Here is a 16,441-nt window from a genome sequence, read left to right as displayed (position 1 = left end):
AAGGAGTGGCTGGTGGATTCAAACTGCTGACTTTTTGGTTAGCAGCCGAGCTCTTAACCACTACACCACCAGGGCCCCTTTAAAAATTGGACAGTTGTTATTATTGCCAAAGGGAGGGTGACTTGGGTTTTAGGAATTTGCTTAAATTATGGAATAATATTGCCAAGGGACTTGCACACAGATGGTTTGGGAGCCTCTCCTGGGAAGGGCCCCTGTGTGGCTTAGGACCAGATCTGTAAAGTTCAAGTCCACAGCAATGGTTCCAGTGAGAAGCCTTTTGGGGAAGGTGGGAAGGAAGGGAAGTCTCTGGCCTGCTCTCTGACCTGTATTATATTTTCCCCCAAGGAGGCCCTTCACCTGAAAGGACAGGCCCCTGGCCACAATAAGCACAAAAGCAAGCTGCAGAGGGCCAGGGAGGAGGCAAACTATCCACTGAAGAGAGCTCTTTGTGGCCACCAGGGTTGGCCCTGCTGGAGGCTGAATCTCTGCCCCCATCCCACCCCTAGAGGGGGTGTGAGCACCTGATGGGGAAGCATGTAGCCTGTCAGTCACTGCTATCAAAGCAGGAGCTAGGATTGAGGGTAATTAATCACGCGCTCCCTGACAGGAATCCAGAGCCTTATCTGTACCCCAAGAAATGCCGCTGGTCTCCAGTTCCCTCCTCAATAAAGGAGACTGACAGTTCCAACAAAGAGGCCCCTTATCAGATTTCAGCCAGGGAGCCTGAGGCAGCTCCAGGGACAGACGCATAGTAAAAGACGTTTATGAGGGCCAAGGACCCAGTGAAGCTGGGCTTTAACCCTTGTTGGTAGGAATGATGGGCACCCGCACTAGCAGGCCAAAGACGCACAAGCTGTGGTCAGGAGCTTCCATCGCTGTGGCGAAACAAAAGCTGCTCCCCGGCATTCAGACAGCTGGGAAAGTAGCTGGGGCTGGGGCGAGGCTAGAGGGAGAAGGGATGGCCTCCTCTGGCTCTAGAGACAAAGACGGGAGATGGTAGGAGTGTTGGAGGGAAAGTTACTTCTTCCCCACCAAAGAGAACAGGCACATTCCAGTGAAAACCAGAAGCAATTAGGGGCAGAGACCCTATACAGACCCACATGGCTGCCTTCCTGCCTACTGGTCAGGGGTGAGGACCCAGGACCCAGGGCGTGGCCCTGCCAGGGACCCTCGATGCTTTTTCCTGGCTTTGAAAAAGATCATTAATCACTGCCATAGGCAGACTGTCAAGAGAGTTGGGTTGCCAGCCAGGGAGCCTAGAAGAGTTAAGAGCCAGGTTAAGGAGGGAGTGTGCACAGGCAGACAGGCAGGCGGGACTCCTACCACTCCTCTGCATATTGATTCTCGCCCTGCTCTAGCCCTGCTCTCCAGGAACCTGCAGACAAGTGACTGGGGATTTTCTCCCCTGACTTGTTTATGCAGAAAATACCTTCCACGGGGGAACTGGGCAGCAGCATCTGGCAGTCTGCAGTGCAGCCTGTAGTTGGACTGTTCCACTCAACAGGACAAAGGCAAAGGATACGCAAACATCCTCCTACCGGACTGACAGGCACCCGTAAGCCCTCTACCTCATATCACCCTCAAATTAGGGTTCACTTTGTTTTCCCTGTTTGCCTTGAAATATGTGTGTGTGTGTATGTGTGTATACATACACGTTTTAAATTGAAAAATAACTTACATATAGTATAGTGTACTAAACTTAAGTATGTGGCTTAACAAATTTTTACGTCCATATACATTCATGTAACCATTACTCGGAGCCCTGGTGGCCCAGTGGTTAAAGCTTGGCTACTAACCAAAAGGTTGGCAGTTCGAATCCACTACTGCTCCTTGGAAACCCTGTGGGGCAGTCCTACTCTGTCTTATAGGGTCGCTATGAGTTGGAATCGACTTGACTGTAACAGGTAATCACTACTCAGATCAAAATAAAGACCACTTCTAGTGCCTCAGAAAACTCTCATGCCCCTTCCCACTCAATATCCATCTTCTCACCCCATCCCACTTTGGAGGTAACCTCTATTCTCATATGTATCACTACATAGATAAATGGAATCGTATATACTGTTTTGTGTCTAGCTTTTTTTGCTCAACATTAGGTCTGTGAGCCATCCCAGTTGTGTATAGCAGTTCATTCGCTTTTATTGCTGTGTAGTACTCCACTATATGACTATACTACCATTTATTTATCCACACTATTGCTGATGGACATTCGAGTTGTTTCCAGTCTTTGGTCATCACGAACGGTGCTGCTATGAATATTCTTACATGTGTCTTTCAGTGAACGTAAGCACTCATTTCTATTGGGTATATACCTGGGAGTGGAATTGCTGGGTAAAAGGTCAGTATATGTTTTAGTTTAGTGGCTCCTTAGTTTTGCAGCCTGGTGTGCTCAGATGGGGCAGGGGCTGACAAGGAGAGCCTGGCTCATGGCTATCCTGGGTATAACATATTTCTAAAGTGGTTGTACCTATTTATACTCCCACCAGCAACGTATGGGAGTTCTGGTGGCTCTACAACCCAGGAGGCTAATTTTAAATTCATCACTCTTTGATACTCCAGCTCAGACTAATTGCTTTAGGTGGGGTTCAACAGTACATCCCATGCAGTATTCTGCTATGGCTAACAATAAAATTACAGGTATGGCCATGCTGTCTCTTTCCTAAAAGAGTTTTCATCTTCTGTGTACAGAGTTAGGAGGTGGCAAAACGAATGCCAAGGCCCTGTTGGGTCTTCTCTGCTTTACCTCCTGCAGGATCAGTAGACCTGATGGGTTTGTCCAGGAGAGGTGGTAGCCAGCAGCCTGGGAGAGGTGCAACAACTCAAGGGCCTTTTGGCCGGGCACTGCACACCAATCTGTGCCAGCAGCATCTCAAGACCCAGCAGAGTTTTCCCACAGTGTAAGTGGACCACATCAACCTTTCCCTACATCATCTCTTGGACTACTCACTGAATATTGTCTCACCTTCAACAAAAGAAGTGAAACTGCTAAATAACCCAATTTTACCATGTGCTAGAAGTACCTTACCATGTGCTAGAAGTACCAATAAAATATTTCTTAAGGGGAAGAAACTGATTTAATGACAAAAGTGAGCTTTTCACATTAATTGGTGCCTTCCAAAAACCAGCTCCCTTCCCCTTATCGTGGATAACTGATAGCTAGCTAAAGAGTACTAAATGACTATTAAAAAAAAAGAAGTATATTTATCAATAGCAGCTGTATCACCTGGAGAGAGGAAAAGACCTGCCCTCAGACAATGGGCTAATCCTGAGGGTTAAAGATTTGAGTTTTAAACATTCATTTGGGGATCAAGTTAGTCTATGAAGTCACAAGGTCTATTTCATCGGAGAAAGACAACATATTTCAAGCTACCAGGAAGGGTGTCCAGAGCCACAGACCATTTACTCCACTATACAAAGAATATACCAGAAATTGCCTTACCACCAAAAGGCAAAGCAATACATGTCAGGAACATTTCCTTGCCTGAGATGGATAGATAAGCACACAACAGAAGGAAAAACACTCAAATTGCACTTTGAGGCAGGCCAAGCCTCTTTCCCACAGTAAATTCTTTGTATATACACATCAAAAACAGATCCAACAATCCATTTGGGAAAACCAAGGTCAGTTTGCAGCCTTGAATAGAACTAGTGGGGGAGGGAAGGCAGCTCTATGAGTGAGGTCTTGACAAAACTTGTCTTCCACATGACCAAGCGGCTCCTTAGCTTTGCAGCCTAGATGGGGCAGGGGCTGACAAGGAGAGCCTGGCTCGTGGGTATCCTGGGTATAAGATGCTTCTGTCTCTAGTGTATTTCACCCCCCTCCTGAACTGCCCTGATAGATGGCAGCCTCTGTGCCACCGTGAGTTAGTCATATCAGCCTTTCCCTGAAAGACAGGCCTTACCCTCAGATGAAGACTTCTCTTGCACACAGAGTTCTACCTTGTATTAATTAGCTAGATGCAGCAGGATCCTATACTCCACAGTGGCCTGGGGAGGCAGGCCAGCTCCCGCTATTGGCTTAGGATACTGAAGGACAGACAAGGGGTTGTCTGTTGCCCCAGAGGGAGAAAGTGATGGAGTTGCTAGTGTTATGGGCCACATTTTTCAAAGGTGGTACAGGAGACGGAAAGAGTCCTGGCCTGGGAGTTAGAATACCAAGTTCTAATTCTACTCGGTGGCCTCAGGTAAGTCACTTAACCTCAGAGCTGACTCTCTGTGGGTGATGATAACCTCTGCTCTGTCCACCTACAGAGTGGAGCTGTGGGGAGCAGTAGACTAGAGAATGGGTTGAAAGTGTATAGGATAATAATTTAAAAAAATAACAGCAAAATTATCATCACCATCATCCTGACTCTGATGAGATCACAGTTTTGTTTCACCTCCTAGGGAACAAGCCTTTCTTCTTCACTGATGAGGGAAGAATGGAATCATTTATAAACAGCCTTTGTTTATCAGACTTCCAGATTAATTCCCCCCTACCCCCTTGGGCACTGGGAAACTAAATAAAAAATCTACCAAGGAACAGTATCTCAGAAACTACCCATAGTGAGTTACATCAGCCAGAGAATATTATTTAGAATTGTTTGGATTTATTTCCGGCATAGAAATGTGTGTGTGTATAAAACACACACACACAGAGCAAAAGGTGAGAAAAAAGGGGCATCAGTGTTCTGAAATCTAACCAATCCTTCTAGAACAATTTTGAGGGGAACAGAATCAGGAGTGATTTGTTTAATTCAATTTGGCTTCAGTCAGTGAAAGAGGAAATACTTTATTTAGCAGGGGAAGAGGAGAAGCATTTGGTTTTGGGGGTTCTTGGTGTATTTGTTACACAGGCAATTATTTTGACAGAAAATTGCTACTAAAGCGGCTTTTTCTTCTTTTTTTTTGGACATCAGGGTAGCTCACGGTCTGTTGGGAGCTCAACAGACACAATCATGGACACAAAATACAGAACACAGAACTTGGAAGAGCTTCTACATAGACTACTGGAATCCCCTCATTTTATAGATAAGGAACTGTGGCCCCCAGAGGGAAAAGGATTTGCCTAAGATCACAAAGAAGGGTGGAATGTTAGCCCTGGCTTTGCACTTATCAGTTCAGAGCTCGTTCCCCCACCATACGGCAGCAGCAGACAGACAGCGAGCCGATTCGGCACTGCCTTGGCCAACTCTGCTCTTCTCAGGCTCCTTCTACTGGCAGGTTGCCCTGTGGTGGGGGAGGGGGTCACCAGGGTGTGAGTAGCCTCTGTCTAGCCTACAAACAAGGTGCTGTGGCCTGAAAGGCCCATCTGTTGCAGTCAATTCACCCAAACATGTTAACAAGTGAGAGACACCACACAAAGCCGCAGTTACAGCCTTGTCCCCTGCTGCCACTGATCAGCCGTTTTATCACCTGCAGCTGCAGTCATTCGGGGCAGCCTGCTGTGTGCTGCCTCCCTCAGGGCCCTGTCCACTTCCTCTGCAGGGCAGCCTGCTGTGCCAAAGATGCCAGCCCACTCACTACCCTGGGGGTGGCACCAGGCCCTGCATACTCGGGCCATTTTCAGTGGCTCCTGTGAAATCTACCATTTACCTTTCACATTAGCTCTGGAGGCTGAGGAGCTGACCTGGTGCCGAGCCTACCAGGCTTTTCCTTGGTCCCAGCTTACAAGATCTGACTCCTGACTGACCCAGACACTCAAATTTGGGAGTGACAAATGAGTCACAAATGTACAGGGGCCCTTAGTCTCACCATTGCTTGAAGAACAAAGACACCAAGCTTCACATGATTAAAAACATAACCCACCCCCAGACTTCATGAACCACTCACTCTAACTTAGACTCTCAGAATGAGTTTTCCAGCGAGGAGACCACTATGAATTTAAAGGGAAGAGCCTCCACACCGGCTGTCCTGCCTCAGTCTCCCCTCTCCAACTACACTGCTGACTGTAAGTCTCCTGAAAGCTCGGCTCTGAAGACACTCCCCGGGCTTTGCCTTCAATAACTCAGCTATGTCTACAGATTGAAGTGCTAACTTCTCGGTCAAATGCTGCTCTTCACAATCTGGTGCCAGGTGACCTGTTCAGGACGGTCCCTGAACTCAGGCCACACACAAAGTTTCTCCCAGCCATGCACGTACGTCATGACGTTTTGGCCTCCCGTTCGTGGTTCCCCCACTCCCGAGCCTCAGACATGCTGAAGCTGCACCTGCTCGCAGGGGCCTTCCCCGCACTCCAGCCTACTCATCTGGATTCTCTGTGACATACTCAGTCACAGAGGAGAGCTTATGATATCACCTAACACAGGCCCTGCCCTCAGGTACTGCTACCTGAGTGGAGGTAAGGTTACTTCCATGAAGAGTTTTTCTGCAGGGGAAATTTTAAATCTACAGGCAGCCCCTGGGTTACAAACAAGATCCGTTCCTAAGTTGGTCTTTAAGTCGAATTTGTAGGTAAGCCAGAACAGGTACATACAGCTCTTACTTACTGTCAGTTAGTCAAATGTTTGTCTTAGTATATGGTATATATTTTACGTTTCTGTGCATATAAAGGAAACCCTGGAGGCGTACTGGTTAAGAGCTATGGCTGCTAACCAAAAGGCAGGCAGTTTGAATCCACCAGGTGCTCCTTGGAAACCCTATGGGGTAGTTCTACTCCGTCCTATAGGGTTGCTATGAATCAGAATTGACTCGACGGCAACCAGTTTTGGTGTTTTTTTTGGTGCATATAAAACACTTAAGAAATGCTTCATGAGTGTGTCACAAAGTAGTGCGTGTGTTCGTTATTAGAAACCATTGTATTTAATTCAAATTTTTAATACAACAGGCTTTATAGCAGTCCGTTAAGTAGTACGAGCTGTCCATAAGTTGGATGTTCTTAACCCGGGGACTTCGTGTACTCTTTCTCATCCTTCTATTACAGTAGTTCTCAACAGGGGGCAATTTTGCCCCCAAGGAGCATTTACAATATTCTAGAACATTCTGGCTGGGATGATTGAGGGATGCCACTGGCATCTAGTGGGTAGAGGCCAGGGATGCTGCTAAACATCCTACAGAGCACAGGACAGTCCCCCAAAACAAACTATCCAGTCCAAAAAATCAATAGTGCCCACGTTGAGAAACCCTGTATTATGGTAACTAACAAGTAGCCAAACGGACTGAATTGGTTTTCCCATCTACTGGTGGTGCCAACAGTGAAAGCAAATAGTGAAACATCTAATATAAGTGCAGAAGACAGGAAGAAGATTTACTCAGGACCTGAATCAGTACAAATTGGTATTATCAAAGGGTGTCGCTTACTTCTGCTTTGGGTTCGCTCAGAAATCTACTAGTTGGCAACCTGGCAGTTCCAGCTGCTGTGGAACAGCAGGATATTCAGCAGACTGCTTGCTGCTGCTGACCTTCAGTTACAGGGCAGCTGTTGAAAGCAAGGCAGGCACCTGAAGTCTTGTGCCACTTGGCCTCCCCGCGTACGGCACGCTGAGTCAGGGAAACCAACAGGATGACTCACACAGCAAACATGTCCTGAGCGGCTCCATGCCTGGCCCTGTGCTAGCACTGGGGACTCACAGGAATGACAAAGTGGCTGTCCTCGAGAAGTTCCTAGTCTTATGGGGCATATAGCAGTAAACAAACAATTACCCATCTTCACTCTTGGCTAGACTGATGTAACTTCCATTTTCCTTTAAAAATCCTTTTGGGAAGGGAGAAAAGCAATAAAGTAGAAAATAAAGCAATGGAACTACACCGCTGATTAAAATCTATATTGCTATGGCAGCCCCTTTGAGACAGGATCAGCTCCTGGGTTTGCACCAGCTGGGCTTGTGAGGCTTGTAAATAATTAAAAGGTAATTGGAAGGGGAGACCAAAGTATTAAGTGGATTTCTCTCTCTCAGGACAACCAGGGAGTTTCATTGCTGCCAGTCACATTATCTTTCAGGATTATATTCTTGTTTTTTTCACTGACACAAGCTGCTCCAGATAACAGCTGGAGGAGTAAACTAATTAGGTCCTGCTCACACTGCTTTGATAGGCTTGGAGACTGGGGGAAACAAGATGCAAAACTTTCCACTGCCTTTTAAGCAAACCAGGAGTTATAGGCATGCCACTAAGAAGGCCAATAAGGCTTTGGAAGGTGAAGGGGCGGAGGGAGGTGGGTAGACTCACACACGCACACTGGGTGGAGGGGAGAGAGAGAGAGGAGTTACGTCAGGGTATTTAGCTGCTTGCTGGAGGCTGCCATTTAGCTCAGCCTAGGGTAAAGAGAAGGCTTTCATTTCCAGGTCTCAGGAAAGGATTGAGAAACCAAGGGATGTGTGATCAGATATAAGCAGGAGCCTGAGAAGAGCATGGTGGGAGCGGCTTCCTCTGTGGCTTTGCCCTGAGGGTGATGAAGGTAGAACTGTGCAGGTTGTCAAAGACCTTCTCCCAGAAAGGCTGAGTTTCTGGCCATGTTTCCTGAGGGGTGACCCAGCTGGTGAACCCACTGCTATGACAGGATATAAAGCCAGGAAGTTGATTCACTGGCTTCAAGGTTCAGTCACGCCATGGTCCAGAGTGGAGATGGCTATGGTAGAGGGGAGAGAGACTGTAGTAAGGATAGAAGGACAGGGAATCGGGAGACTGGGTTATAAAGCAGATGCCTACACACCCAGAGTTAAACTGCAGGAATGCTCCAGGCAAGTCAGAGTATGAAAGGGTCAAAAGGATAAGGGAAAAGAGTTGGCCTTTTCATGAATCATTTCAGACCCTCCCAACAAACCCACTGTTGTTAGTTGTCATCGAGTGAATTCCAACTCATGGCAACCCCATGTGTGCAGAGTAGAACAGCTCCACGGGTTTTCAAGGTTGTGTGATCTTTGGAAGTAGATCACCAGCCCTGTCTTTCGAGGTGCCCCTGGGTGGGTTTTAACTGCCAACCTTTTGGCTAGTAGTCGACTGCTTAACTGTTTGCACCACCTGTATCTATTCTTCCATTTACCTTACTCAGTCTCCACAATGCTGGATGCACCAACAGGAGGTCTCCACATACTAGTTTAAGTGAAGGCCAGGGCAGCTAGAAGATTACGGCTCCAGAGACCAGTTAATTGGAAGAAGAGAGACAAAAACAAGGCAGGGCCAAATTCAGATGATTATTCCATTCATTTTCTGCCAAGACCCTCTCTTCCCTCTTCAATCTTGTTGTCAATTATTTGGCTAAATCCAGGACCAACCCAGCAGCAAATACCTCTTATCCTCATAAAATGCTGGCACTCTGGGGCAAGGAAGACTAACAGTGACTTGTACACAGTAGATATTCAATAAATAGTTACTGAATCAAAATGATGAGCAGACTGCATACTCACCCCTCTTCTGCATAAAGACGAAGAGATCATCCAGGAACTCTTTCCTTTCAGGATCACCATCCAATTCATACAGCTGCAAGCCCCATCCCCCAAGAGAAAAACACAGTGAGAAATTCCATCTTGCTGCAGGAACTCTTACACCATATATACTGCAATCATCCAAATGACTAGAAATGTGACTCACAGGTCACTCCTGTCCTTATTCCTTGGAGATCAGCTACAACAACCCACTGTAAAATTGCTTCTTTCTTTAACACAAAGGAAACATTACAGACCTTGGCAAAATCTCGAGAGATCTCTCTTCCCCGGCCTCCATCAGCATCATCACTCCAGGTCAAACCACCATTCTAAAGGAGAACAAAATACAAAATTCAGACGGGAATAGCAAAAGAAAGAGCAATAGAAAGCAAGGCAAGTATTTAGGGGGAAGATAAAGACCCTTAGTAATTATGTCGTCCTGGTTCACACTGTGAAAGATCACTCAGATAACGACCTCTGCCACCCTTACTGGGGCTTTTGTTTTGTTTTCAGTTATGGTTCCAAAATAAGGGGGAGCTGGGTAGAGGAATCATTCCATTTGTTGAAGGAGGGTGGGTGTTACTTATTGATAATCCTCCTAGAGGGGGCCTAAAAGCCCAATTTTCTGAGGACTTGCTCATCCCTGGCTGATCTTCCGAAAGTCATCACTCTGAGATGTACCACTTTTCTGCAGGTTGTGAAAATACTGAGCCTGACTTCTCACACAACACTCTAAGTGAAGGATAAAAGGCCAAAGGGAGAAAGACAGAGATCCTGAAATTGTGGTCTCTCAGCCACACCTCACCATGAGAAGCCCTAAGCCTAGGGATCAGGACTCCTTAGTGATATAAAGGTCCCATGGCCTGAGAGTGTTCCCAAGGTACATAGACTCAGCAGCCCTAGGATGACAGTTCATCTTCATTAGAGAAATAACGAAAACCTAATATTAATTTAATTGATTAGGTTAAGTCAACACCATTCAAATGAATAGGATGAAATGGCAAATAGGCCTTTGTTCATGCTTTTGAAACATGCTTCCTACCTTTCTTCAATTGGTTAACTCTTATTCCTCCCTTAGGACTCAAATCAGGTATCATCTTCTATAGGAAGCCTTCTCTTCACCCATGGCTGCACGAAGTACTCTAGAAACAATCGCTTTACATTTCTCTCTGAGAATTTAACAGATTGTTTTGAAATATGACACAACCTTGCTTGCTGAAAACAAAGAAGACTTGAAGCACTTACTGACGAAGATCAAAGACTACAGTCTTTAGTATGGGCTACACTTCAATATAAAGAAAACAAAAATCCTCATAACTGGACCAATAAGCAACATCATGATAAATGCAGAAAAGATAGAAATTGTCAAGGATTTCATTTTACTTGGATCCACAATCAATGCCCATGGAAGCAGCAGTCAAGAAATCAAATGACATATTGCACTGGGCAAATCTGCTGCAAAAGTTCTCATGAAAGTGTTGAAAAGCAAAGATGTCACTTTGAGCACTAAGATGCGCCTGACTCAAGCCATGATATTTTCAATCGCCTCATATGCAAGTGAAAGCTGGACAATCAATAAGGAAGACTGAAGAAGAATTGATGCCTTTGAACTGTGGTGTTGGTGAAGAATACAGAATATACCAGGGACTTCCAGAAGAGTGAACAAATCTGTCTTGGAAGAAGTACAGCCAGAATGCTCCTTGGAAACAAGGATGGTGAAACTTTGTCTCATGTACTTTGGACATGTTATCAGGAGGGACTGGTCCCTGGAGAAGGACATCATGCCTGGTAAGGTAGAGGGTCAGCAAAAAAGAAGACCCCCTTGGGGTTGGCAACCAATGTCACAAAACAATATATATGTTAATTGTTAAATGAGAAACCAATTTGCTCTGTAAACCTTCGTCTAAAGTACAATTTAAAAAAAAAAAAAAAGTAAGACCCTTGATGAGATGGATTGACACAGTGGCTGCAAAAATAGGCTCAAACATGCAATGATTGTGAGGATGGTGCAGGACTGGGCAGTGTTTCGTTCTGCTGTACACAGGGTCATTATGAGTTGGAACCAACTCGACAGCACCTAATAACAACAGCATTTTGAAATTACTTGTCATCCCACCATATTGTAAGCTTCTTTAGAGCAGGGATAACATATTCATCTTTGTACCCCTACCTGGCATGAAATAGGCCTCAATAAATGTTTGAGGAAGTGTAATCATTGTTAAAGGCATTGATTGGTATTTAAAAGCATTCCCCAAAAATACGCAAACACATACATCATACTGGAGAGTCAAAATGCTAGTCTCATAGTATAACTCTGCTGCTCACCCAGTGGATGAGAATGGACATGGACCGTCACACCCTCTCATTTCTTCCCAGGCACACAGGGGCATGCCCATGGAAAGGTGCGTGTGTGCATGCAGGGGTGCAAGCACACTTGCTCCCATGCCACCCTGCTGGCCGGGGTATGTAAATGGTAGGGGAGGGGTAGCCGGGGATGGGAAGCAGAAGTTTCTTGGGAAGACATTTTTTGGACCACAGAGGGATCTCATTCTAAAACCAAGTCAGTAAAATGAAAGCCTGGTCTAATTCTATTCTCTCTCACCTTTCCCTTGAATAAAGCTTGTCTAAAAGCAGGGGGGTATTATTCAGTTGTGTTCTGGGGCCATGCCTTGCTTCCCCTACTCATTTCAGGGGCCTCTAAGATGTAGACCCACTTTTCTGGTAGCAGCAATTCAGCACACATTGAAGTGAGTATAACCAAGAAGTGACACTGTGTCTGTTGAAATGAAACAGGCTACACCAAATTGTTTCCCTGCTTATCTAGTAAAAGCCGTGTGCAAGGAAGTATTCAGCAAATGCTATCTGACCGTGCATGCTTGGTCTACTGAGGCAGATGGCGTTATAAACCTCCCCACAGCAACTCCAGATCAGGGAAGCCAATAATCAAGCAGGAGGAACACTGTAAAAAACAAAACAAAAACTCAGCCCACATTGTAATTACAGTCACTGGTGTCATTTGGTGGCAACTAGAACAATGAATAATCAAGATGAATTATGCCTGTCAGGTCAGCAAAACCAGGCAGACTCACATTCCCCCTTTCAAAAGGATGCAGTAGGTTGCCCTAATGCCCAGTGATTTCGTTTGAGCCAGTAATTCCTGCTGGAAAGTCAATTATCCCGGGAGCCCCATCGGCTGAAAGACATTTAATGGGGATCATTGCCGCTTCTGTTATGTCAGCTGTTTACTGTGGCAGTTCAATTCCCAACTCTCCCGTCAGAGATCTGAAGGCTGATTTTGTTCACAGGAGGATTCTTTCTCTATCAGTCACGGAAAGAGATGAAAACACAGATTTTTGCTAATTGCGGTAACGTCCAGGCACTCTGAATGCTCACTCAGAAACTATTTAACACTCAGCTGGGTTGAGAGAACAGAATCCACAACCCAGAATCTCGAGACAGGGCCTTCCACAGCAGGAGAGGAATATAAAAACAAGCATGCCAGTGTGATTACGTGTGAAAACAAACACCCCAGTGTGAGCGCTGCTCAGGGAGCAGGGACAGGGACAGGGATGCCCTGGCTGGGGGGCTGGGAACCTGTAGGGTCCCTTTGGCTTTCTCCAACTCTGCCCAAATTATAACAGGGTGGTCAGACCTTGTACAAGTTATAGGCCACTAAGTGTGAGCCGCTTAGCTTAAAAATCTGCTTAGTGATGGGATGTTGGCAAGGAATGCCTCTAGCTCAGTGAACACAGAGGACATGGAGACCTGCTAGAACAGGACAGAAACGGGAAACTGAACTCCGAGCAATCCCACTGTTTTGCTATCCCACAGACAGGAACTGTCAGTTACTACTTAAAGAAAACGTGGGGAAAATAGTTGCCCAGGATTGGGGGTGTTTTTGTTTGTCCAGTTCCAAGGCAAGGATGGTCCATTACTTAATTTAAAATATTCCATTGGGGCTGATGGAGAAATGCCCCTGTGCATTACTTCCTTTGTCCTGAGACAGTTAAACTTTGATCATGCCTCACAGGTTTTCTCGCTGAGGGGAGAGTCATTCCTGTACCTGCCCACCCTTCACGGTCCAGCTGGAATGCCATTTCCTTTGTTAAGCTCCCCTCACCTCTGCCCACCAGGCACAATCAATGCCCTTCTCCTCTGGACTCTGTTGCCTCTTGTTCTGGTTACTCGTGCCCCTGTCTATGTCCTCAGTCTGCAATCATCTTGTTGGGGTACACCTACCCCCACTACTCTACTCTCCCCCTCCCTCTTTCATCGGGAGGATTACAGGCTTAACTGGTTCTTAACTCTGAGCAACTGCTGTAAAACATGGCTCGTGTATGCAACTCAAGTTTATGTGCAGGAGGTTCCTTGGCTTATCAACAGGGTGGGGGTATGACTGCTGGAAAGTTACCAGCCTGAAATAATTTTTTCTTGGATGCTGAGTGTGGCTGACTGTGACTGTGTAGTGGTGGAAGAAGGCAGGGAGTGGCAGGAGGGAGGTGGGCCTGCAGGGGAAACACATCCAAGAAGAGACAGCTCAACATTTTAAGGATCAAGACGAGTCCATGAGAAAAGCGTATCCATGGAAGGGGCACTGCCTGCAAGTCTACCGCGTCTGGGGCACAGGCTTTGTTACCCTGTCAGCAGCAGTATTAAATAGCCCATGTGTGCGGGGACTCAACAGTAGCCAGAGTGGTCACTTATTGCCATTTACAACCTTCTCAGCCTCTCCTACTTGAGAACTCCCTTTTAACATCTTTGATCTCACCAGGAGCTCACAAGAAACTGACAGTTTGTTCCCAAATATCCACCCAAGACTAGCTTTGGCTACCATACCCACATTCAGCTCATTTTCCCTAGGGAAGCCACAGTGTTTTGCCTTTAAATCCCTTAAAAATGGTAGTGAAAGAAGGCTGGGGGAAAGAAAAGGGGGAGTAGGAAGCTAGTGTTTGTGTACCTTCTGTGCATCAAAGATTGGGCCAGGAGCTTTCCACACATTTTCTCACTTAATTGTGAGAAATGTGGAGGTGGTTCTTTTGGAGTTGGGAAAATGATGGCTTGAAAAGCTCAAGTAACTTACCCAGGGTCTCAACTCTGCCCAAAGTCTGGGCAATGCCAGGATTTAAACCCAGGTCTGTCTGGCTCTCTGTTACATCATGCTGCCTTGTGGGTTGAAAGAACAGTAGAAAGTGTTCTGGGTGGGGAGACGAGGGAGGGAGCAAAAGAAGTGAGAATAAAATTCTCTGTCCACAGAATCCTAGAATGCCCAAGCCATGGCCCTGGGTGACTCCTATCAATGAGTGATCCTTTTATTCCTTGATTTAGCTCATCTTCATCAGGGTGGTTCAGCTGAACAGCAAACCAACCCTTGTAGGACACTTGCCCAGGAGAGTTGTTTGGGGGTACTGAATTAAGAATTGTTAACCTTTTACCACTGCCTCCAAAGCCCCCATTCTCCCCCAGGGGTCTGGGGATCAGGAGAGAGAGAGAGCAGAGTAGAGGTACACCTCTGAGGGGATCAGAGGAATATGGCACTGTGGCACGCACAGGAAGGCCTTCAAAAAACACTAATGAATCAGTCTAACCTGACTGCTTCTCAAAATTAAAATAGTACTTCTCTAACACCTCAGCCCTGGAAGAGGGGAAATGATCCCTATCTTTAAAAATCTAAAAGACTGCTTTGTAGAAGAGGAAACAGACTTTTTTTCTCTAAAGCTCCAGAGGGCAGAACTAGGGTCACTGGGCAGAAGTTACCAGGAAGAAGATTTCAGGTGGATAGAAGAAGGACTTTTCTAACAATTAGAACTGCCCAATAATGGGGCGGGCCTTCTCAGGAGGTGGGCAGCTTCCTGTCCCTGGATGACCATCTGTCTAGGATGTCATGATGTGGAATACAACATGAGACAGGGCTGGACTAGATGGCCTCTAGGGGCCCTTTCTGCCCCCGAGAAACTAAGATCCTATGACAAATTCATTCAACACAGATTTCCTGAGAACCCACCACAGGTACAGCATTGTGCTGAGAAGCACACACACCCACACACACATACATACACACAAAAGTGAATCTCATCACTGGGAGTTCTACCATGTAGTTGGAAAAACAAGCTGAAAATACGTGTAACACACATTTAATAGTGCAAGGCAATAAATACCAAAACACAAAGTGCCCAGGAGGACGAAGAAAAAGCCGGAGTGGCTGAGAGGTGGAGATTAAGCTGGGCCTTAAAGAAGGGTGAGGGGGAGATTTACAGTTTAAATGAGCATGGAGTAGAGGGTAAACAAGGCATGTTTTGGCAGGGAGGATATAGGACAGCAAGTCTGAATAGTTAAGGTGGAAACAGGCTGTGAAATGCCTTGAATACCAGGAGGAAATCTAAACTCTGAACTGGGAAGGGGGGAGGGGGAAGTGTACTGGAAGTTTTCCGAACAGAAAAATAAATGATCAAATCAGTGCTTTGAACTGTTTCAGTAACATATTTTTGTTGGAAAAATATATAATATACACATGTGAATGTATGTAGACACCGAATTGGATTGAGGTATGGGAGATTTCCACTTTGAAATTTTTCCATTATATTCATTCATGCATACACATTTGATCATCCAGGATATACTAGACATTATGGAAGGTTCTGAGGAAAAAAGAAAAAGATAAGAACTCCTGACCTTATGGAGTTTAAAGTCTAATGGGGAGAGAGAGAGACAATTAAAAAACTAGTTATGTTTATTTTTTCTAGATTAATTTTTCAATCATTTGTCAGGACCTATCACTTGCCCTTCCCTTTCCCCTCAACAAAGACTTGGATTTGGACTGCACTGAAATTATAGGATAATTTAGCATAGAAATGACACCTTCACAATATTTAGTCTTTCAATTCAGAGAAGCACGTGACTCTTCATTTAATAAAACAAATCTGTCTTGGAAGAAGTACAACCAGAACGCTCCTTGAAAGCAAGGATGGCAGACTACGTCTCACATACTTTGGACGTGCTATTAGGAAGGACCAGTCCCTGGAGAAGGACATCATGCTTGGTAAAGTAGAGCGTCAACCAAAAAGAAGATGACCCTCAAGGAGATGGATTGACACAGTGGCTGC

The 16,441-nt window shown here is 45.7% G+C and overlaps 1 protein-coding gene across 2 annotated transcripts in view; it reads right to left on the bottom strand.

The window, feature by feature from the left end:
- Positions 1-16,441, bottom strand: part of ARID3B (AT-rich interaction domain 3B) — a 49,731-nt gene that overhangs the window by 11,692 nt on the left and 21,598 nt on the right. For both annotated transcript variants that reach the window (XM_012555098.2, XM_004374747.2), the window contains exons 2-3: positions 9,599-9,670; positions 9,324-9,396 (exon numbers count right to left, since the gene is read on the bottom strand). In XM_012555098.2, coding sequence (XP_012410552.1) covers positions 9,324-9,396; positions 9,599-9,670 — 145 coding nt within the window. The remainder of the gene's footprint in view (positions 1-9,323; positions 9,397-9,598; positions 9,671-16,441) is intronic.

This window comes from Trichechus manatus, unplaced genomic scaffold, assembly GCF_000243295.1.
Source record: "Trichechus manatus latirostris isolate Lorelei unplaced genomic scaffold, TriManLat1.0 scaffold00030, whole genome shotgun sequence".
NCBI lineage: Eukaryota > Metazoa > Chordata > Mammalia > Sirenia > Trichechidae > Trichechus > Trichechus manatus.
The sequence above is the reverse complement of the archived record's forward strand: the minus strand, read 5'-3'. Positions and strand labels throughout refer to the sequence as shown.